General features: G+C 55.4%; 1 protein-coding gene across 3 annotated transcripts in view; it reads right to left on the minus strand.

The window, feature by feature from the left end:
• The window catches only part of ADCY3 (adenylate cyclase 3), a 101,455-nt gene that overhangs the window by 4,798 nt on the left and 73,999 nt on the right, over positions 1-22,658 (minus strand). For 2 of the 3 annotated variants that reach the window (XM_017526977.2, XM_017526951.2), the window contains exons 4-17: positions 19,172-19,302; positions 18,499-18,610; positions 18,159-18,286; positions 16,472-16,630; positions 15,130-15,307; positions 13,337-13,465; positions 11,208-11,407; positions 10,900-11,061; positions 8,324-8,411; positions 7,338-7,454; positions 4,603-4,862; positions 4,256-4,318; positions 2,608-2,689; positions 1,009-1,167 (exon numbers count right to left, since the gene is read on the minus strand). In XM_017526977.2, coding sequence (XP_017382466.1) covers positions 1,009-1,167; positions 2,608-2,689; positions 4,256-4,318; positions 4,603-4,862; positions 7,338-7,454; positions 8,324-8,411; positions 10,900-11,061; positions 11,208-11,407; positions 13,337-13,465; positions 15,130-15,307; positions 16,472-16,630; positions 18,159-18,286; positions 18,499-18,610; positions 19,172-19,302 — 1,968 coding nt within the window. The remainder of the gene's footprint in view (positions 1-1,008; positions 1,168-2,607; positions 2,690-4,255; positions 4,319-4,602; positions 4,863-7,337; positions 7,455-8,323; positions 8,412-10,899; positions 11,062-11,207; positions 11,408-13,336; positions 13,466-15,129; positions 15,308-16,471; positions 16,631-18,158; positions 18,287-18,498; positions 18,611-19,171; positions 19,303-22,658) is intronic. The other variant, XM_017526968.2, reaches the window with a different exon arrangement.

Genomic DNA, 22,658 nt, shown 5'->3' on the forward strand with positions numbered 1-22,658 from the left:
TCCTGAGTAGCTGGGATTACAGGCACGCACCACCATGCCCAGCTAATTTTTTGTATTTTTAGTAGAGACGGGGTTTCACCATGTTGACCAGGATGGTCTCGATCTCCTGACCTCGTGATCCACCCGCCTCGGCCTCCCAAAATGCTGGGATTACAGGCGTGAGCCACCGCACCCGGCCTATCCCAGGTTTTTTTTAAGGGTCTGGGTCTTGCTGTGTTTCTCAGGCTGGAATGCAATGGCAGTAAACAAGCACGGTTAGGTATGGCTGAAGCGCACTGCGGCCTCGAACACAAGGCGTCTGGGACAACAGGCATGGCTGTAGATTATCCCAACTCTGAATAATTTAACAATAGCTCATCACTATTTTTTTTTTTTTGAGACTGAGTCTGGCTCTGTCACCTAGGCTGGAGTTAGAGTGGGGCAATCTCAGCTCACTGCAACCTCCACCTCCTGGGTTCAGGTGATTCTCCTGCCTCAGTTTCCTGAATAGCTGGGACAACAGGTGTGTACCATCAAGTCCAGTTTATTTTTGTATTTTTTAGTCGAGACAGGCTGGTCTCAACTTCTTGACCTCAGGTGATCCACCTTGGCCTCCCAAAGTGCTGGGATTACAGGAGAGACACCATGCCTGGCTACTACTTTGAATAAGTTTTAAAAACAGCTTCTTTAGTTCCTCTAACGGCCCCAGCTGTAAGAAGAGGGTACAGTGAAGCTGGGAACCACTCTGTTGCAAGAAGTTCACAGACAACAGAAAGGTGGGCTCTAGCCAAGGCCTTGTCTTCTGACACATGGCCTCAGAGCTGTGTGGCCCACATCACAATGCCCACAGCAGTGCCCTTCACAAGCCACAGAAGCTCCTCTTTTGCTGATACTGTGTATGCTGTTTAGATTCAGCCCTACCTGAGCCCCAATCCCCTGTCCTGAGAAGGCCTGGCCCAGGGGGGCTCCCTGAAAGAACAGATGGAGACAAATGGCCTCATAGCTCCAGGCTGAGGCCACACTCCTCACCTCATCTCTCTTCTTGGACCCCAGGAAATGGCGTGCCACGTGCTCAGGCAGCATGTTGGTGACCAAGGCCTCGTTCCAGCGTCGCATCTCATAGACACGTTCCTTCTGGCCGTGGACCTCAATCTTCCACAAGAAAAGTGTGCGTGACAGTTTTTCTACCTACGGGCACAGATAAGGCGAGGCATGTGCTCTAAGCTGGCCATTGGATAGAAGGATGAAAAACAGGAACGGCTGGGCATGGCGGCTCACACCTGTAATCCCAGCACTTTGGGGGACCGAGGCAGGCGGATCACAAGGTCAGGAGTTCGAGACCAGCCTAGCCAATATGGTGAAACCCCATCTCTACTAAAAACACAAAAATTAGGTAGGCATGGTGGCGGTCACCTGTAATCCCAGCTATTCAGGAGGCTGAGGCAGGAGAATCACTTGAACCCAGGAGGCAGAGATTGTAGTGAGCCAAGATTGCGCACTACTGCACTCCAGCCTGGGTGAAAGAGTGAGACATCTAAAAAAATAAAAACAGCACTGTGAATGTGAATGGAGGAGCTCCCCTTGCAAAGGCTGGAGGGATACCGGCAAAATGGCAAGGGAAGGAAGACCCTGAGAGGATTCCCTCATCAAAAAGGCCACCCAATAGGAGTGCAGATCCCAGCCCCAGTAGTTACAGTGGAGATTCAGGAGGCCTTCCATGTGTGGGGCCTGCTGGGACGCAATTTCAGCTGCAGGTCTGTCTCGTGGAGGTGGCAGTAGTTGGGATCTCCCAGCTCAGGGTGGAGTCCCCCCTTTCTAGCAGGCTCCATATGGCAGAGAAGAGGCTTGGGAAGGCTGTACTTTCCCTGGAAAGCCACTGGGGGGCACTTGAGCTAACACTGAACCCTAAGTACAGGGGATCTTTCTCCCTCTCCTCCTCCCTTACCTTTTCAGTAGGGGGGTTTGGGGGGTCTCACCTTGTCACCTAGGCTGGAGTGCAGTGGTGCCATCTCGGGTCACTGCAGCCTCAACCTCCCAAGTTCAAGCAATTCTGCCTCAGCCCTGCAGGTAGCTGGGTTTACAGGCTTGTGCCACCATGCCTGGCTAATTTTTGTATTTTTTAGTAGAGACGGGGTTTCACCATGTTGCCCAGGCTGGTCTCAGACTCCTGGACTAGAGTGATCCTCCCACTGCAGCCTCCTAAAATGCTGGGACAGGCATGAGCCACCACACTCGGCCTTCTCTTTTCCTTTTAACCCAACAAAATTTATCAGCTCCCTTCCGTTTCTCTTGGTCAGTTGTGGGAATGTAGGGGCCATGAACCCCTGGTCTAGGGGATAGAGGTTTGATTCAGGATTTTTGTGCCTTCACTCCATCCTTTCCCACCCTTACTCCCGTGCTTCCTTCGCCATCCTGGAGGGGGTCGGATGGAAGAGGTGAGGAACTGTCTTCCTGTATGACTGAGGAAGGAGCCTGAATATAGAGAAGGCAGTGGCCTGACCAGGCTCACGTGTGGGGCTGGTAAAGGGAAGCTGCGTTCCTTAGGAGCTTGGGCTCTTAGGTCCCAGGGCTGCTTCTCAGGAGGCCCTGTGGGCTGTCAGCACAGAGCGGGGGCGTGCAGGCACTCACGTGGCGGGAGAAGTAGTAAAAGCTCAGCATCATGAGGAACACCATCACTGTCATGGAGTACTTGGAAGGCATCAGGGGCAGCCTGCCGGGCAGAGCATGTGCAACTGAAACGGCTGCCATCTGCCTCCGGGGGGCGGCGGCGGGGGGCTGATTCCCTCCAACTAGATGGTGCTGCCTCCTGCCACCCCAGCCCCAGAGCTCACCCCAGCTCCTTCGGCCCTTTCACATCAAGTTGGGCTCCCCCAGGACAGCAAAGCTTTCTTAACTCACTGGGCTCCTCTCCAACAGCCAGGCAGCCCCTGGCCCCTCCTGACTACACCTGGCATTCACATCAGGGCCGCTCCCCAGGAGTTTAAGCATTGCCTGACTGATCACAGAGGTAGGTACAACCATGCAGGAGTTCGGAGAAGCAAGAGACATTAGTGATGGGTCTCTATAGCCATGGGACTGGGGCACAGTCTCACCATGGCTGTTGACGTCGTTGGTCCCTAGTTTTACATGGAGCTGTGGTTAGTTTCCATTACTATATGGTATTCAACTGCATGAATATACCAGAGCTATGTATCCACTTCCTGTTGATGTTATTTGGATTGTTTTTGTTTGTTTTGGGGGAGGGAGGGGGTGTATCTATTATGAACAATACTGCTATGGACACTCTCATACATAGATCTTAGTTCATGCATATGTATATGCATTTCTCTAAGATATGTGTACACACACACACACACACACATATACACGTCTGTGTGTGTGTACATAGGAGTGGAATTGCTGGGACACAGGTTTATTTTCAACCTTACTAAATAGATCAAAATATTTTCTAACATGGTTGTACTAACTCATACTCCCACCAGGAGTGTGAGAGTTACTGCTGCACTTAAAGTTGGACAATATCGAGTTTTTCTGAACCAGTACGTGTGTGATGGTATGTGTGTGATCGTATTTCATTAGCGTCGACAGTACGTTTGTGATGATATTTCGTTAGGGTGGAACTGGCATTTCCTTGACTACTTGAGTGTCATTTATTAGTGGCCATTTAGAGTTCTTCTTTTGGGAAGGGTTATGCAGGTCTTACCCCTCTTCTATTAGGTAATCTTTTTATTTCTAAACTTCCTTGAAGGTCTATTCAAACTGATGAATCATAAAATGTTAAAACCTTGGGCCTGCAGGGACCTTAGAGGACTTATGGTTCCGTATCTTCCTCAAGATGAAACTGTGACTCATGCAAACTGACCTGCCTGTGACCCACAGAGAATTACTGCCTGCTGTAGGCTCAGAATCCAGGTCTAAAGCCAAAGCATGTTCCTCCCTCCTCATTTTCCTGCTGCTTGTCCGTCTTGCCAGCCAGTTACATGCAGCTGGCATCCACCTGGCAGTGCCTTCCCGCTTCCCCCCTCACTGTACTGCTGCTGCTCTCCAAGCCTCATTGTCCTGGATACAGAGAGGCCCGGATGTCCAGGTCCGTGTTAGACTCATCTGGCCTCTGCTGCAGCCCTCCTGGAGGAACCCATGCCAGCTCCTCTAACCTGCACATGCCAGGTCATGCCCCTCCCGGGAGGGTGAGATCACAGGGCTTGGGCCTGTTGTATTCCTGTCTCTAAAAGAAGGGCTGTGAGCACAAGCCAGGAGGGGAAGCCGTGGCCCTTACCTGTCAGTGCCGTTGAGCCCAGGGGTGAATCCCTGCATCTTCTCTGAGGCCACCATAGGTAAGCTGTTGGACAGATGGCAGCACAATCAGGAACAAGAGCCTGATGCCCAGCCAGACACTGTAGCATCCCAAGTCCTGCACTCGGGAAGAATAGGAAGAATCTGTTCCCAGGTCCTAGCCAAACCAGTGATGCGTCTGTGAACAGCCAGGAACCCTGGTTCCTGAACAAGCCTTTGGGGACCCCTAGTGGCAGAAAGCCACCTCAGCACAGGCTCATGGCTTGAACTGAGAACTCTGGGGGTGGGAGGAAGGAGACAATACAGATCCCCAGTTGGGCTTCATCTTACTCATACTCCCGAAAACGCTTGTGGTCGTATTCATCAAAGATGGGGCGCCAGGCATAGAGGTTGATGGCGGCCACCGCGCCTGCGACGAGCAGCATGAGTGTGAGCTTCACCATGTGGCTGACCTGCACCAGCATGATGGTGGCGATGAGGGACAGCACGGCCACATAGTTGTAATACTTGGGGTTCTCCAGGCAGCGCCCCTCCGTCTCCATCCCTGCCGTTGTGTTGCCGGGTCCCACGTAGTACTGAAGACAGCTGAGCTGGAGGCCAGGACGGTGGGAGGGGACACATGTTCAAGAGGATAGCAGGCGCTGGTCACAGAGGGTTGTGTGTGGCAGTGTGCGCTCAGTTGCCACCTCCCACAGCTCCCCCAGAAACACCAAGAAAGATGGGGACATTGACCAGGAAATAATCATATGAAAGTTAGTAACTGCAGCTAAGAGCCTTGCTGTCGCCTCATTTGACATTCACAAAAACTCTCTTCGGGTATTTTTAGTACTGTCCCTATTGTACAGAAAACTCAGAGAGGCCAGATTTGCCCAAACACAATTAGCAAGCGGAAAAGCCAGAAGTAGGAGCCAAGTCTTTAGGCTTCAAATCCAACATGTTCTTCCCCACATCACACTGTTGCTTCAGGAGGGACCGCGGGGCCATGAGCCCCACTCACAGCCTCCTGTGATGACACCCAGTCTCTGCCCAAACCCTTCCATTTGGGGGACAATCACTGCCTCTGGAGTCTTCATCACTGGTTCTGCTACTGGGCAGATGTGGCCCGAAGAAAGCCCCTCCAGAACCGGAATCAACCCCACCTTTTTGTAACTTTCACCCGGGGGGCTTGTCTTGCTTGCATGATTCCCAGCATGTCATTCTAGCCTGAGCATCTGTCGTACCTCCCTAGCTTTTTACCCCTTTATGGCTGACGGCATCTCCTGGTGTCCTGTGCAGCATCCAGGACCCTGTGCCATGGTGGTCCCCACACCTGGGCGCCAGGTTCCAGGTGTATTGTGACATGCAAGAGGTCTGGGGCTTTTCTCCCCTGGGTAGTGGCCCCCCAGCAACCCCTGGCCATGGTAGGCTCTGAAGCCCCTAACTCCTCATTCCCATTGGACTTTTTTTTTTTTGAGATGGAGTCTTGCTCTGTCACCCAGGCTGGAGTGCAGAGGTGCGTTCTCAGCTCACTGCAACCTCTGCCTCCCAGGTTTAAGTGATTCTCCGATCTCAGCTGCCCTAGTAGCTTGGATTATAGGCGCACGCCACTGTGCCTGGCTCATTTTTGTATTTTTAGTAGAGATGGGGTTTCACCATGTTGGCCAGGCTGGTCTCAAATTCCTGACCTCAAGTGATCCACCTGCCTCAGCCTCCAAAGTGCTGGGATTACAGGCGTGAGCCACCGCACTGGGCCCCCAGTGGACTTCTCATTAGCTGCAGCCCTAGAGCTTTTTCACTTATGCCACTGCTGGAATAAGTCTCCTTGCTGTTGTTAACATACAGCAATAACATTATATTTGGAAAAAAGGAAGAGGGTGTATATGGTACTGCCACAATTAGAGGAGACCAAGACAAGTGAAAAGAACATTGGTGACAACTCTGGCAGGCCGTGCTCAGCACATGCCCAGCGGTTCTAAACCAGCAGATCTGGGCTCCCAACTCCTGTTCCTTCTCCCCAAGAAAGCATTTGGCTGCCCCTTCATGGGGCCCCCAATTTCTCCAGGAACTGAGGAGAGCAGAGAACAGGATGATTCTGTCTGCCCTTACTCATCTGGCTGTGAAGCTGCAGTCCCCACTGACCCACCTCTAGGAACACTGGCCGTGTTGGCTGGGTGAGGTGACACAGGGAGGAGAGCTCCTTTAGTGGAACTGGTTTACTTCCCTGGCCCTGAGGGCACCAGAAGGAGCCTTGCTGCAAGGAGTACTTAGGATATGCAAAAGGCTTGCGGGTGCTGCGTCCCTTACAGAGTGAGGTGGGAGAAAAGAACATACAGGACCAGGACTTAGACCTGCCTCCATTCTGGACTGTCACTTCCTGGCTGTGTGACCTAGAGCAAGTCGATGACTCCCCCACTCCTTTGTTTTTTTCTGAAACGGAGTTTTGCTCTTGTTGCCCAGGCTGGAATGCAATGGCGTGATCTCGGCTCACCGCAACCTCTGCCTCCCGGGTTCAAGCGATTCTCCTGCCTCAGCCTCCTGAGTAGCTGGGATTTCAGGCCTGCGCCACCACGCTCAGCTAATTTTGTATTTTTAGTAGAGACAGGGTTTCTCCATATTGCCCAGGCTAGTCTCCAACTTCCAAACTCAGGTGATCTGCCCTCCTCGGCCTCCCAAAGTGCTGGGATTACAGGCGTGAGTCACCGTGCCCGGCCTCAATGACCCTTTTTGAGCATTAGTTTCTCCATATGAAAACTGCAGATACTGGTACAACTGCTCAGGACTGTTTCACAGATTAAATGAATCAACACATATAAGGCCCCGAGCACAGGCCTGGGCGCAGGGAACTGGGCTCTCGGATGCTGGGAGAGGAGAAGCTTCAAGAAAACAAGTCTGTCCCAGAGGCTCCCTGGACAGTGGGGAGAAGACTTCCTCCACTCGGCAGGGATGATGTGTTTAGGAACTTAAGAGCCACTCCAAACCTACATGACGGTGGAGGGATGGACGGAGAAACTGCTCATGTGACCCAGACAGAAGCCCCGCTCCGCTGAGAACAGGGGCGTACTTCAATGAGGACAGCAGGTGCTCACCATGTCCACGACATTTGCCATCACCAGGATGAAGATGGCTAGCATGGCCCAGGTGTTCCTGGCCCAGCGGGTCCGGTCAATCCAAGTCGAGAAGGCCACAAGCTTCTTAGGAAAGGCCTAGAAGGAATGGAATTTCAAGGGCCATGAGCCTTTGCCAGCCCTTTCTCCTGCCGACGTCACTGCCTGCAACTCAGACTGCCCCCGCATTCCAGGCCCAGGAGCCTCAAAAGTGGCTCTGCCTGGGAGTCACCTGACAGCTGATAAAGGGGCAGAGCTGAGAAGAGGGTGTGGCAGTTGTGGCTCTGTGTGAGACCTCGTCGACATGCCTGCATGACAGCATAGCTTCCAGGTCGCAGCCCTTCCCAGAGCAGACACAGTGACCATTCCAGGAGGCCATGGGCAGCACCAGTCACAGGTCCATCTCCGTGAGGCGAGGCCAGGGCAGGGAGCAGTGTTCAGGGCTGGTCGTCTCTGGCCAGCTACCCGTCTACCCGGCTCAGTATTCCCAAGCGCTCCAAGTGGCCTGGTGAGCCACCTGTCAGATTCATGTTCCTAAACACTGCTTTGTCATTCTGATCAAAAACTGCTTGCTACCCCAGTGCCTTACAAGAGAAAGTTTTAATCCCTTTAGTCTGGCTTCTAAGGGCCTTCACAATCGGGGCCAACCCATCTTCCAGCTGGGCCTCCACTGCTTCTCTACCCAGGTTCCTGTGTACCTGACTGTAGTACTCATGCATGTTGCAGTGCCACAGTCCCGCCACGCCTGCCACGGCCCACCACGGCCCAGCCACAGCCTGGTGGCCTAGCCAGAGTGAGTGCTCTGCTGATAGTGAATGAATGGACGGGCAAGTGCCTGGACCGTCCTAGCAGAGGACGGTCTGTTTGTCAAGACTGGACAGAAAGAATAGCTTCATCACCACCCAGTTTTACAGGGAGTGCCACTCACTTCCAGAGGCTTCCGAGCTCAGCAGAAAAGTGCCTCTTACCCGGGGAAAGATGGCAGCCAGAGAGCAGATGGTCAGGATGAGGAGCAGAATCTCCCCCACCACAAAGGTCACATAGTTTGTCATTAGCCTGTGACAGAGAGAAGACAATTAGGGAGGGGCCGGAGGAAACAGTGAGATGGGGTGAGGGGCTCTGGGGTGAGGGGCTAGGAGAGGAAGGGACAGGAGATGGGGGACGGGGAGGCCTCTCAGCGCAGCACGAGCCTGAACAGCTCCATGTGACGCCAGAGAATTGCTGCTGCCTGCCATGCGGAACAGGACGAAGGCCCCGAGGAGGGGGCCACCAGCTGAGCTCTGGCCTGGGAGCGGGCCACTCTCCAGTTGCAGCTGCTGCCTGGGACATTTCCCAGAGAGGGAACAACTCACAGATGGCCTGGGCACAGCCCAGTATAAACTTGGGCAGGGATCTTAGGAACGCACCCCTGCCATGTGGCTGTGCTGAAAGGACAGAGCCCAGAGCAGCGTAGCTTCCTCAGTGCCAGGGGCTAAGAGTCTGCCCAAGACAGCGGCCCCCAGCTTCACAGCAGAGATGCTAGTAACATACCCACTGTATCCGCCAGCTCCCGGGAACCTGCTCTCCACACCCTCTGCTCACATCCAGTCCCACGTAACCAGAAGGTGCCCTGGCCAAGTGCCCCAGAAGCCTCCAGGTAGCTAAATCCATGTCCCATTCTCAGTCCCCTTCTGTCCTTGAGACCCTTTTCTTGCTCGGTTTCTTGAGTCTGCCGGTATGCTGCCTGCTGGGGCCAGGTCCCTGAGTGGCTTCTCCCCAAGTCTCCCCCCTCCCTCAAGCTCAGCAAGTCTCATGCTGTAGCGCAGCCTGCGTGCTGGTGACGCCACGTTCATGTCTCCGACCCCACCCGCCCTCTGAGCTCCAGTTCATGCACTCTGGCCTCCTCAGCTTGTGCGCATTGCAAAGCTCACGCATCCCAAACCGAACTCCTGATCTTTGCCTCTCCACTCTCGTCTTGCCACCTTGTCCTCATCTTGGTTAACGGCACCCCCGTCCTACCAGTTGCTCAGATCAGAAACCTGGGAGATGTCCTCCATCCTCACACCCCACAACCAGTCTGCCAGCAAATCCTGTCAGCTCTGGCTCCAAAATACATTCAGCATCCATCTGTCAATCCAGAAAACTCAGAATCCAACCACTGATCCTCCTCTATCCTCGGCCTGGCCAGGCCGCCACGGTGACTTGTCCAGGTCACTGCCTGGTCTCCTCTGGTCTCACTGCTCCCACTGTGCTCACTGAGTGCTGTTCTCAGCAGGAGCGAGCCTCTCTGGACATATGTCACAACAGGGGACTCCTCTGTTCCCTCCTTCCAGCGGCCTCCGTGTTAAGAGTGGTGGCTGGCGCCCTTCAGTGGCGTCTCAGGAACCCCCGTCTGGGCTGGACTCCTGCTACTCTGCCTGTGGCCCCTGTCCCCACTGTGCTGCCTCCTCACCATGCCTCCAGGGGCCAGGCCACTCCAGCCTCCGAACCTCTGTTGCAAGGAGGTGTCCCCCAGATAGCAGAAGGCTATCTGCCTCACCCACTCCTGGGCATTACTGAAACATTCCCCTGCCAGCAAGGCCTGCTCTCATCATCCCACATCAAAATGCAAACAAAACAAAACCAAGCTCCCAGCAGCATACCCACCTCCCTTCCTTGATTTCCCTGGATCTGCAGTACTTACCCCTGCATGGATCCATATTTTAATGGTTTAATTGCTTATGACTACATCTTCCCCTACCAGAACCCAAGTTTCATGACAGCAGGGTTTCTGCATGCCATATCACAGCTGTAGCCCCCGCCCTGGATCCCCACGCGTGAAGCAGATGACCAATCAATACTTATGAAATGAGTGAATCTGAGCCTCACCACAGTCCTGAGTGTCAGCTGGGGCAGGGGTTGTTCTCCTCATTTCACAGATGAGGAAACATGCCCAGAGCCCGCAGTGGCCTGCACGTGGTCACACACCCACAACCTAAGATGGTGTGACTGAGCCCAAGGCTCTTGACAAACTATAATCCCAGCAAGGTTCCAGACCCCTCCTCTGTAATGGGGAATCCCTGATTGGCTGAGGGGGAGAAAGAGAGAGAGGTCATCACGCTCAGATAGGGCTTCACCAGCTGGGGAAAGGACTCCAGGAGGCCCCACCAAGCCCTGGAGGACCTGCTGCCATGACCAGAGCCCAAAATGTATCTTCACCAAGATGGGCCAATTAAGGGGCCGGGTCAGCTTCTGTGACTGAGGCTGATGCAATGTCCCCATCATTGTCCCAAGAACCAGTGAGGGCCCATCCAGCCAAGGTCTCCAGCCTTCTGGATGCCACTGTCCCTCAGCTCTCTCCATCCTGGCCAGATCCCCATTCTGATGCTAGGACTCCTCCGAAAGCCGGGGCTGGGAAAAAGAAGGAAGCCTGGGGCACCGCCTGCGGCCAGCAGGGGCCATCCCAGTGGGGGAGACGGAGCAGAAACAAGGCTGCTCCCTAAGGTCAGGCTCCCGCTGAGACACCTGCCCCCACCGCACCGCTGCAGCTGAGGAAACTCGTGGCCCTCCCCCACCCTTCCCTCACCAGGGGTCGATGAGTATCTCCACCAGGGCCGTGCAGAGCAGGACGACGCAGGAGCAGCTGAAGGCAGCCCCACTCTGCTTCTCCTTCTCCACCGAGTAACGGGTTTCCATCTCAGGGTCCATGAACCTCATGGACAGGAGAAAGGTGTTTCTCTTCTTTACTCTGCAGCGGGAACAAGCCCCATGAATCCCAAATGCCACATCTGCTGGGCCTCACAGGGGGGCTGCACTTGGGATGCCTGGTTTCCTGAACCCCTTGTCAGGGCCCGAGAGGGGCGGTGGGCCCGGACGCCTCCGGGTGGCGCTTACACTTGGGCGGACTCTCGCTCAAGCAGGGCCTCGTTGAGCAGCTGGTTGAGCTCGTGCTCATCTTCGGAGGCGTCGACCACCCGGTCAGCCAGGTCCTGCAGGCGCAGCCTCCGGCGCGGATTGGGGAATGAGGGGTTGTCGGCCTGTGAGCCAGGGAGGCAGCGTGAGGGAGGCAGATGGGACAGAGTGGCGGGGAGGAGCTGGGAAAGACGGAGGAGGAAAGAACAAAAGAGGGCATCCTCGGGAAGACCAATCCCTCAAGCTCTAAAATCCCTTCCAGGAAGTCCCCATGCTCCATGTGGCTCTGTGCTGCCTGAGTCTCCACCCAAAGCTCCAGTCCTTCCTGGCTCCCTGGGCCCCCACCAGAGCTCTGCAGGGAAGGCCTGCTAATGACAGCTTTGTGGGGAGCAGCCCCTGGCTCCCGAGGAGACCTGTCATCAGAGATGGCTGCTGGGCCGGGCAGTCCTGGCACTTCCTACTGCACGGATGTGGGGGCCATATACGTCAGCACCCCGGGACATGAATGGCCCCCCAACTCTAGGGCTTCAGGAAACTGTTAAAGGAACTCACATCTGGCTCATCTGGAAAGGAAGATCTGAGGCGGAACACGATGGGAGAGAAAAGAACGTCCTCATTACTGGAGGGCTGATAAGGGCAGGAAGGTGGAGCTGAGGCACCCACCACCATTTTATTCCCAGTTCCAAAGAAAAAGTATCAACTCCAGAAACAGGAATCCTGACTGTGATGGCCTAGCCATCAGTCTAAATAGTCACTGAGACCGGGCACGCTCAATAGCTGAGAGCTGGGTGAACGGGTCTAACAGTGCCTCTGGGAGCCAGAGTCAAGACTCCCGGGGACAGGGCACAGTCACCATGCCTGTCATCCCAGCACTTTGGGAGGCCGAGGTGAGTGGATCACTTGAGGTCAGGCATTTGAGACCTGCCTGACCAACACAGTGAAACCCCGCCTTTACTAAAAATACAAATATTAGCCTGGCATGGTCATGTGTGCCTGTCATCCCAGCTACTCGAGAGGCTGTGGCAGAAGAATCACTTGAACCCGGGAGGCAGAGGTTGCGGTGAGCTGAGATCGTGCCACTGCACTCCAGCCTGGGCAACAGAACAAGATTCCATCTCCAAAAAAAAAAAAAAAAAAAGACTCCCTGGTCTTAAGCACAGGCACAGGTGACAGGTGTGCCGCTGGTTGACAGTGTGATCCTAAACAATCTGTTCCCTACCCCAGCTTCCTCTGCTGTAAAATCACGTGCACGGTCTGTGGCAGCACCCAGAACCTGTCCCTGCAGCAGATCTGGGAGCAGCATGGCCCTGGCTAAGGAGCCCCAAAAGTCACAAGTTGGTAAAGCTGTGTCTGTGTCCTCCTTGCTAGTGAGTGCCCTGAGTCTGTACTTCCACTTTCTATCAAGAAAACTGCAGTAAGGAAAAGTTGCTGAATGTTGAGGGGCTTGAGAAAAACCTAATTGCCCCCAAGCCCTGTCTACCTTGTTTTATAGTATCTGCTCTGACAGCAGCAGGCCCAGCTCTCCTGTCCCCTCACAGTGAGCCTGGCGGTCCCCGCACAGCAGACGCCCATCCCATCTCCGCAGCACTGACCTTCATCAGTGAGCATGCTCCCGACACCCTGCAGTCAGGGACCAGTTCTGGATGCTCCCCAAGAGGCACGCTGCACTCCAGGACAGCTTGCTAATTCCTTGCCTTTGTGAGCTGCAGAAATGTTCCATGTTGCATGGAACTTTTGGGGTCTGGTCCTAGCCAGGGGGGTAAGTCCCGCTCTGAAATCTCACTTCCAAAATGATCTCAGATGCTATAGAATTTTCCATGACTGTCCTCACTGATCTCAAATCTACAGGATTCTGGGCTGTCAGAGCTACAGGGCCCCGGAGCTAAGCACCTGTTTTGACCTTACTCACCCCAACATAACTGGTGAGGAGGCAGTGGGGTTTTGCGGGGCTGGAGGGGTGACCTGACCATGGTTATGGTGATAAGCCGGAGCAGGTCCTGGGTGGTGGCCAGGTCCCCCCAGCACAGGACTCCTGCTACAGGAATGTATGGCTTCCTGGTGCCTGCCTGCATCTGGCCCTCTGCGGCCCCTGCCCTGAGCCCTGCACGCACCTGAGCATCCTGCTCCTCAGGCTTCTCCGACATGGAGCCACTGCTGTGGGTGCTCCCATTGGGCTCCTTGGTCTCAATGAGGGCAGGAGAGCCGGGCTTTGAGGAAGCTGGCGCTCCATTGGGCAGGGCCTGGAGGAAAGGAGAGCTCAGCAATGGCCTAAGCATGGGATGAGAGTGGGGCACAGGGCTGGAAGTGACAGGAATGTGAGAGGCGGTGGGATTAGACAGCAATCTGAGGCCACAGAAATTGCTTGTGGACTGCACAGTGAGGCGTCAGGGATGACTTCAAAGCTTTCGGTCTGAGCAATTGTTATTACCTATTATTATTATTTTTTGAGACAGTCTTGCTCTGTCACCCAGGCTGGAGTACAATGGCATGATCTTGGTTCACTGCAACCTTCACCTCCCGGTTTCAAGCGATTCTCCTGCCTCAGCCTCCTGAGTAGCTGGGACTACAGGCGCATGCTGCCACACCTGGCTACATTTTTGTATTTTAGTAGAGACAGGGTTTCACTGTGTTGCCCAGGCTAGTTTCCAACTCCTGAGCTCAGGCAATCCACCCGCCCTGGCCTCCCAAAGTGCTGGGATTACAGGCGTGGGCCACGGCACCCAGCCAGCAATTATTAATAAAAGGGTGGAACTGCCATTGCTTGAGATGGAAAGAGCGAGGGAGAGCAGGTTTTGGAGTGGGGAGGAGGGCAGGCACTCTGCACAGGTGGTATTTAAGATGCCTATTCTATGTACAAACAGAGACTGACAAGTGGCTGTATGCTGAGTGCAGGGATGCCGCTGGGGCTGGAGACACAAATTTGGGAGTTGTCAGGGACGGCCTTTAAAATGACGCTGGATGAGAATGACGTCGAGGTTGGTATCAACAGGGAGTGTCAGCCACCACTCCTGTAGCCTCCCCAGACTGGGCTTGGCTTAGCTGTAATTAGGCAAAGCCTCAGCCATGGAGCAGTCCCAAATGATGTAACTTCCCTAACAGCCACCAAGCTCCTCAGTTCCAAGTCTTGTGAGATGGACTCTCATAACTGGAGGGAAGGGTTTCGTATCAGAGATTACAAAGAATGGAACGACCTCCAGATTCAGCAGGGATGGTAAAGGGGTCCACTTCTGCCACAGCTGCTCTTGGTTTCTAATCAGACTGACAGGAGGTGTTTGGGGGCTCGTGAACAGACGTGGGGAGGCTGCTGAATGCTTCAGACCTGCAGATATTCTGGGGACCCCACACAGCGACCAGATCAGAGGGTGGGCCCACAGGATGCTCCATTGCAAGCTTGTTCAACCCGCAGTATTTTATGTTTGGCCCAAGACAATTCTTCCAATGCGGCCCAGGGAAGCCAATAGACCAGGCGCCCTGCTCTATTGCTTCTGTCTGATTCCTTCCTCATTTCCGACTCAGGAAACCTTCCTGGCCTTGGTCCTCCTCCTCCCTGACCCATCCACCCCACCCCACCCTCCTCTCTAAGCCTGTCTCCCTGGGCATCCGCGTCACTCCTATGGCTTCACTCCCGCCGTGCGGGAGACCCTGATCCCCAGCCCGGTTGCTCTCCTGGGCGTCACTGACACGTCTCCAGTGGCTCCCTTCTGGATGTGGTCTCAGGACAGGCTACAGTCACCTCCCTTGCAACTTGCCATGAATTACACTCACCATCTCCTCCAGAAACCAGCGCCAGCCCACCGCTCACTGCACACAGCCAGCCACCGCTGGTCCTGCCAACTATTCTGCAATCTTTCCTTAATCTCTTCCTTTCTAACCCCCTAGTCCAAGGGCGGGGTGGGGGACTCACCGAGCCATTAAGGCCATTCTGGGTGGCTGTTTTCTTCACCTCTGGCTTGGAGGCAATGACGAGGTAGGTTTCGATGCCCTTCTCATCTAGGTAATCACAGCGGCTGCCCCCATCGCCTGGCTCCACATCAAACTCTCCTTTCAGGCAGTCCATGGTGCTCTGGGAGATGTGCACACGCCTGGATTGCAGAGAGGGGGGCCCTGAGCACCGGCCAGAGGCGGCCCTCACACCCCAGGGGACAGTCCATGGACCACGGCCACACTAGCTGCTGCTCCGCCCTGTGTCTCTCCGGCACGTGGGGCAGAGGCCAAGTGGAGGCGGTTCTGCCACTGACTAGCTGTGTGGACCATGTGGCACCTACTCCCCTCTCAGCCCCGGTGCTGGAACCACGACAGAGGAGTACAGTCTTTCTTCATGGGCTGTGACCCATATCAAATGTGATAAAGGATTTTTTTTTTTTTCCCTGAGATAGAATCTTGCTCTGTCACCCAGGCCCAAGTGCCATCTCGGCTCACTGCAACTTCTGCCTCCCAGGTTAAGCAATTCTCCTGCCTCAGCCTCCAGAGTAGCTGGGATTACAAGTGCGCACCCCCATGCCCACCTAATTTTGTATTTTTAGTAGAGATAGGGTTTTGCCATGTTGGTCAGGCTAGTCTCGAACTCTTGACCTCAGATGATCCACCCACCTCAGCCTCCCAAAGTGCTGGGATTACAGGTGTGAGCCACGATAACCAATTATCCCCCACCTTGCATGATTCTCAGTCACCACCCCTGCTGCCAAGGGATAATAAAACCCGTTTCTGAAGAGTCACCACTGAGGGCAAGAATCCTAAATGCCACTGAAGGCAGCTCCCTGGCCCAGGTGGGAAGGCTGGGCTGATCCTCCCTCAGCCTGGCCCTGGTCAAGGCAGGGCTTCCATGACTCACGGACCCTGTACAGAAGTTCATGTAAGACGTGCCATGGCACTGTGACCTGCAAAGCAATGCCTCTGAGCCCGTTAGCTGATGACTGCTCACTACTCTCCCTTTGGGGAGACCTGGGCTCTGGCATCAGGAGAGCTGGGGCAGCCCCCTAAGTGGGTAAAGGAGACAAGAGGACAGGCTACTGCAGGGTCCAGGCAGGAGACACCACATCAAATATCAGGCCCAAAAAGGCTTCACTCCAGGGCAGGTCAGAATGGCCTCAGCCAGGGCAGCAGCAGGACAAGTGGAACATTGTCCCAGGGGTGGTGGGGGGACAGTCTCTGAGGCCCCTGTCCCTAATCAGGGCCACAGCCCTGTGGGGTGGAGGGAATGGTCCCCTCCCCAGTTCCGAGGTCTGCCCCCTTGGAAGGGCACTCACCCAGGGATGCCGCCGGCCTCCATCTTGTTGGCTACAGTGACATCGGTCGACCACACATCGTACTGCCAGCGCTTCTGGCCCAGGACGCCCCCCAGCACGGTGCCCGTGTGTACCCCCACACGCATGTCCACCCCAGTCTTGGTCTTCTCCCGCACATACCTGCCAGGTACACACAGGAAGGAGGGTCAGGGCGTGGCCCTCTCGAGGCAGCCTGCTGCCCCTGCCCCTGCAGGAGAAATTCACTGTGGGCCTCTTCCCCTCCATGAGAGGGGGCATGGCGAGCTCCCCGCAGCTTTCCTCCTGCACTGAAGCCGAGTAACCCATGGTGTTGGGAGAGGGGTAAGGCAGGCCGGGACCAGCCCAGAGTCAGGCACCACAGGCCAGCAGGACGGAGCCACCGAGCAACTCTCCTCCCTATCCCCCGCTTCCCAAGGGTCCTCCAGTGTCTCTCGGCTGATCACTTTTTTTTTTTTTTTAAATTGAGACGGAGTCTCGCTCTGTCACCCAGGCTGGAGTGCAGCGGCACAATCTCCAACTCCCATGTTCAAGCAATTCTCTTGCCTCAGGCTCCCGAGTAGCTGGGATTACAGGTGCCCACCACCACACCCAGCTAACTTTTCTATTTTAGATATGGTTTCACCATGTTGGCCAGGATGGTCTCCATCTCCTGGCCTGGTGATCCACCCGCCTCAGCCTCCCACAAAGTGCTGGGATTACAGGCGTGAGCCCCTGCGCCTAGCCCGAGCACTCTTTTATTCATTCGTGCAGTTAATATTTCACTGAGCGTCAAGTATGTGCCAGGCACATTCAAAGTGTTGCAGATACAGAGGTGGACAAATTAGCTGTGAACAGCCCTTCTCTGAATGCGTCTGCCAGGGCTGGGAGCGGAGGTTAGATTTTCTAATCCTGGACTACTATCCCTGGGGTAAAGGCCACATTGCTTTCTTTCCAGGGTGATACTAGAGGGGTTTAACCTGGAAGATGGTAAAAATGCAAAGCTGACCCCTCGGAGAAGGTGGCAAAGAGCGTACAACTTCCTGGATTCCATCCCTTGGGGGAGGGGCCTCGGCAGGGGCTTTCTTTTCTGCGTAGATGCCTGGTGTCACCCCGGGTCCCCCAGAGGCTGGAAGTCAACCAGAGGGACTGCCCATCTGAGAGCTGCAAGCCCACTTAGGGCAAAGCCAAGAGTGGGGACAGTGAGGCAGGAGAGTTTGCTCCCTCACAGCCTAGGCTGCAGCAGAGGCTGGGGGGGCTCCAGCCCCATCCCTGAGCCCCTGCGCTAGGGCTCAGTTACTGCATCATGAAATGGGTGGGCAATGCCTCCAGGGGTCATGGTGAGAAAACATGGAAGAGTGATGGAGAGCACCTGTGGGGGTCCCAGCAAGTGTGAGGCGTGAGGAATTTCACAACTGCAACTTGCAGCAAAAAGAAAATACATGTGCTAAGGCTGGAAAAGTGAGACCGGCTGGGGAAGCCTCGCAGGTTCCCTGGGCTGTGAGGAGATAAGCCCTGTCCCAGCTTCCAGAGCGGGGACCTGTGCCACCCATCAACCAGCACTGTATCCCAGCGGGTGCAGTCTCTGCCACCAGCAGACCCCCCCCACCCTGGGGCCTCAGCCAAAGCAGAAGACCTGCTTCTCCCTGGGCCCAGGGTGGGGGCCCCTTGCTCTGGGAGCCTCCCCACTTACGAGATGGCCTCCACCATGGCGAGCCCCATGAGGATGGAGCAGACAGCGTGGTCCTCCCGGTAGTCAGGCAGGCCGCAGATGCAGTAGTAGCAGTCACCCAGGATCTTAATCCGCAGCTGGTGGTATTTCTGAAAGGGGAGGGCCTGGCCTGTGCTAGAGCCCACCTCGGCGATGGGGGAGTGGCCGAGAAAGCAGGGGAAGACCAGTGGGAGAAAACCATGGGGCTGGAGGTGGGGGCCAGGTACAGGCTGAGGGCAGGCCCTGCTAGAGTGCCAGGCAGGGGCCAGGCACAGGCCGAGGGCAGGCCCTGCTAGAGCGCCAGGCAGGGCCAGGGACTTACAGCTGCCAGCTTGTCGAAGCGAGCAAAGAGCTCGTTAAGCAGCTTCACGAGCTCCTGGGCACTGCAGGCAGAAGACAGCTGGGTGAAGCCCACAATGTCAGCAAAGAGGATGCTGCAGGAGAAGGGACCGTTGGGTGAGGCTCCAGGCAGCCAGGCGCACCCCACTCCACCATCAGCCCTTCCCCAATCCACAGGGCAGCTGGGATCAGGGTGGGAGAAGATCCTCACTCATCCCCACGCAGTGAGACCCTGGTCCCTCCAGGTAAAATCAGGGCTCTGACACTGCACTTGTCCTAGTGGACATCCCCCTGCAGCCTCCTTCCCTGGGTTGCCTGGGGACCACCCCACACTTTCCCGCTCCTGCCGGGCTGAACCTACCCTTCTTCCTCGAACTGCAGGTCAGGGCTTGAGCCCCAGTGCTGGCCCCGAACAGCTGGGTGAGCTCACAGGAGTCCCTTCCCTGCCCTTGGTGATGTGTGTTCTATGACGGGGTGGGACCAGGCTGCCTAGAGCGCACTGTAGCTAAAGCACCTGCGGACTGATGGGTGCCATGGGGAGCCTCACTTCTAGACCCTGGAAACCTCTCAAAGCCCACAGCACCCCATGGGTCCCGAAAAGACTCATCCCTGCGCAGCCTGCTCTGCCGTAGGGCCCGCGCCCCGGACCGGCGCACCTGACGTTCTCATGGCGGTACATGTACATGGTGTTGAACTGCTGCTGATCCTTCTGGCTCTCGTCCTTCTTCATGTCTTTCAGCATCTCGTCAGCCACGTGCTTGGGCAGGATGGAAAGCATGAGGTTCTCCTGTGAGAGGCAGCAGAGGGTCAGAGGCAAAGGCAGGGCCTGTCAGGGGAAAGTTCAGATACTTCTGGGAAGAAACACCCCGATCCTGATGAGAAACGTCAGCCAGGAACCACACTGCCCTCCAGAGGGACCTCACAGTCCTGCCTTGGGAGCAGCATGGGGTCTGGGACAGGCAGCTTTGGCCCTGACAAGGCTTAGGGCGGTGACGGCCCCTTCTGAGCACTGAGGGGAGTCAGAAGCGCAGTGAAGCAACCCCCACATGGCTCTGTGCTCAGCATCCTTGTGCCACAAGAAGCTGAGCACAGAGCCACGCGTGGGTTGAGCCATAGTTCCGCGTGGGCTGCAGCTCCTTGAGCCCTCCTGGCAGGAGCCCTGCTGAGCCGCCTCAGCCACCCGCCATGACCACAGATCCATCACTCATGAAACCCCACTTTGACCTGATCGAAGGCTGACTGCAGACCAGGCACCACACGAGGCGCCAGTGACACAAACCCAGCAAGAGCGTCCACCTTGGAGAGCGGAGGGCCTCATGGGACACAGGTAAGCACGCGCAGAGCAGCGCGGTCCACAATTTTTGTGCCCAGAAAGAAGAGAGCAGAGGACTGCGCAAGAGAGAAGCAGGACCGAGGTCGGCCAGGGAGGAGGCATCAAGGAGGCCTTCCTAAAGGAGCCTTGGCCGAGCCGAAGACACAAAGCTGAGAGCACTCCCTTCAGAGGCAGCCAGGTACACAAGGCCCAGATGCATACAAAGCACACCAGGGACCCGCAGGGATTTTGTGGAGGTAAAAACAAAAACATGGCTTGAAAGCTGGGCATGTTTAGATCAGGGTCAGCAAACTGTGGCCTGCGCGTCCAATGTGACTGCTGCTGCCGTTTTTTTTTTGTTTGTTTTTTGTTTTGTTTTGTTTTTCTAAGACAGGGTCTCGCTCTGTTGCCCTGGCTGGAGTGCAGTGGTGCAAACGTGGCTCATGGCAACCTCAACCCCCTGGGCTCAAGTGATCCTCCCACCTCAGCCTCCTGAGTAGCTGGGAGTACAGGCACGCATCACCACACTCAGCTAATTTTTACATTTTTTTGTAGAGACAGGGTCTTGCCCTGTTGTCCAAGCTCGTCTTTAACTCCGGTGCAGAAGCCATCCTGTTCTAATCAAGTTTTCCCAGCACCCAGCCATGCTCATTTGTTGATTGGCTCTTAATGCTCGAATGGCAGAGCAGGCTAGATGCAACAGAGTCCGTGTGGTCCACAGAGCCGAAAATATTTACTGTGGCTCTTGTCAGATCGGTCGATAGCTTGGGCCTCTGGAGGGACAGTGCCCATCTCTGGAACAGGGAACAGAGGAGCAGCGACAGATGCGAGGGCAAAGGGTCTGGTTCTGCGGCGCTGTGGGGCCTCTGTGCAGGCTCCCGCAGGCAGCGCTTGGGAGAGGCAGAGGCCGAACTGTCCTCCCTGGAAGCCACGGGTTAGATGAGGGCAGGGAAAGAAGTGAGAGGAGACCAGGGACAGAACATGATGATGTGGAGGCAAAGCTGGAGCGGGAGGCCCAGCAGGGAGCCGGTCAAGAGGGGAGCACTGCCCCCGTCCCCCACTGAGGGGAGGAGGGTGATGATGGTCTGATGAAGGACGGTGGGCAGCACGTGGGGGAGAGCCTCCAGTTGAGGTTTTGCAGAATGGAAAGTGTAAGAGGCCAGGGGGCAGGAGGACAGTGGCTCATGGCGAGGACGTGACTAGAGAAAGCACGTCCAGCGCAGGGCCAAGGTACAAATGAAACTGCAGCTGGCACAGGGGAGGCCGGGGAACCAGAGGGCAGAGATGGGGCTGGAGGACAGGTGGCTGTGGGCCCTCGGGGTGGCGTGCTTCCGGGTGGCCAGGCCAGTGCTGCCATGGGGTCGGCTGCTGAAAGGTGAGGGGTGCGTGGGCCGGGGCTCGGGACCCCTAGGAGCTCTGTGACTAGAGTACAGGCCCCGGACATTGCCACCTTGGATGCAGGGTGGCCAGAAAACCAAGAACTACTGGCTTGGTCCTCAGCACCTAGCCTGACTGGACAGCTGCAGGCCCCAGGCCCCAGGGGCAGGAGCCAGGGACCTCGCCTCCTGCTGAGGCCTGGGTGGGAGAGTGGGCCCCACTGCTCCGACTCTGCTGTGTTCAGGGTCCCTGAGGCCCAAGAGAAGCCAGCTCATCCTGCATGTCAGATGTACCTGCTCCGTGGCAGGAGAAGGAGGTGAGGGCTCAACTCCTCTCCTCTGGATGGAGCTGCCAAGAGGTCCCAGAGCCTGCTGTTGTACTCAGGCCAGCAGCACCTGGTAAACCAAAGGCCTCCCCTGGGACAATCAGCTCTGCTACAGGGGGAGGCCCCCTGCTCCCCTATCCCACCACATGGGAAGTCCCCTGACTTCTGCACTCTGTGGCTTCATGGGGAGAATGTATCGCGTTTCTTGGAGGGAATCACACCATGAGGACAAGGTGAGGATGCCTGGCACTGGCCCTTGCCTGAAGTGGTTACAGTGGTTTTGCTCTTTGATATGGTTTGGCTGTGTCTCCACCCAAATCTCAACCTGAACTGTATCTCCCAGAATTCCCCCATGTTGTAGGAGGGACCCAGGGGAAGGTAACTGAATCATGGGGTTCGGTCTTTCCTGTGCTATTCTCATGACGGTAAGTCTCCCGAGATCTGATGGGTTTATTAGGGGTTTCTGCTTTTGCTTCTTGCTCATTTTCTCTTGCTCCCACCATGATTCCGAAGCCTCCCCAGCCACGTGGAACTATAAGTTCAATTAAACCTCTTTTTCTTCGCAGTCTTGGGTATGTCTTTATCAGCAGCATGAATACGAACTAATACAGTAATTGGTACCAGTACAGTGGCACATTGCTAAAAAGATAACTGAAAATGCGGAAGTGACTTTGGAACTGGGTAACAGGGAGAGGCTGAAACAGTTTGGAGGGCTCAGAAGACGACAGGAAATTGTGGGTAAGTCTGAAACCTCCTAGTGACTTGTTGAATGGCTTTGACAGAAATGGTGATATCGATATGAACAGTAAGGTCCAGGCTGAGGTGGTCTCTTACTTGCCTTGCTGGGAGCTGCAGCAAAGGTGACTGTTAGGTTTTAGCAAAGAGCCTGGTGGCATTTTGCCCCTGCCTTAGAGATTTGTGGAACTTTGAACTTGAAAGATGATTTATGGTATCTGGTGAAAGAAATTTCTAAGCAGCAAAACATTCAGGACATAACTTGGGTGCTGTTAAAGGCATTCAGTTTTAAAAGGGAAACAGCATAAAAATTTGGAAAATTTGCAGCCTGACTATGCGATGGAAAAGAAAATCCCATTTTCTGAGGAGAATTCAAGCTGGCTGCAGAAATTTG

This window comes from Cebus imitator, unplaced genomic scaffold (genome assembly GCF_001604975.1).
Source record: "Cebus imitator isolate Cc_AM_T3 unplaced genomic scaffold, Cebus_imitator-1.0 Scaffold1, whole genome shotgun sequence".
In the NCBI taxonomy this organism is placed as follows: Eukaryota; Metazoa; Chordata; class Mammalia; order Primates; family Cebidae; genus Cebus; species Cebus imitator.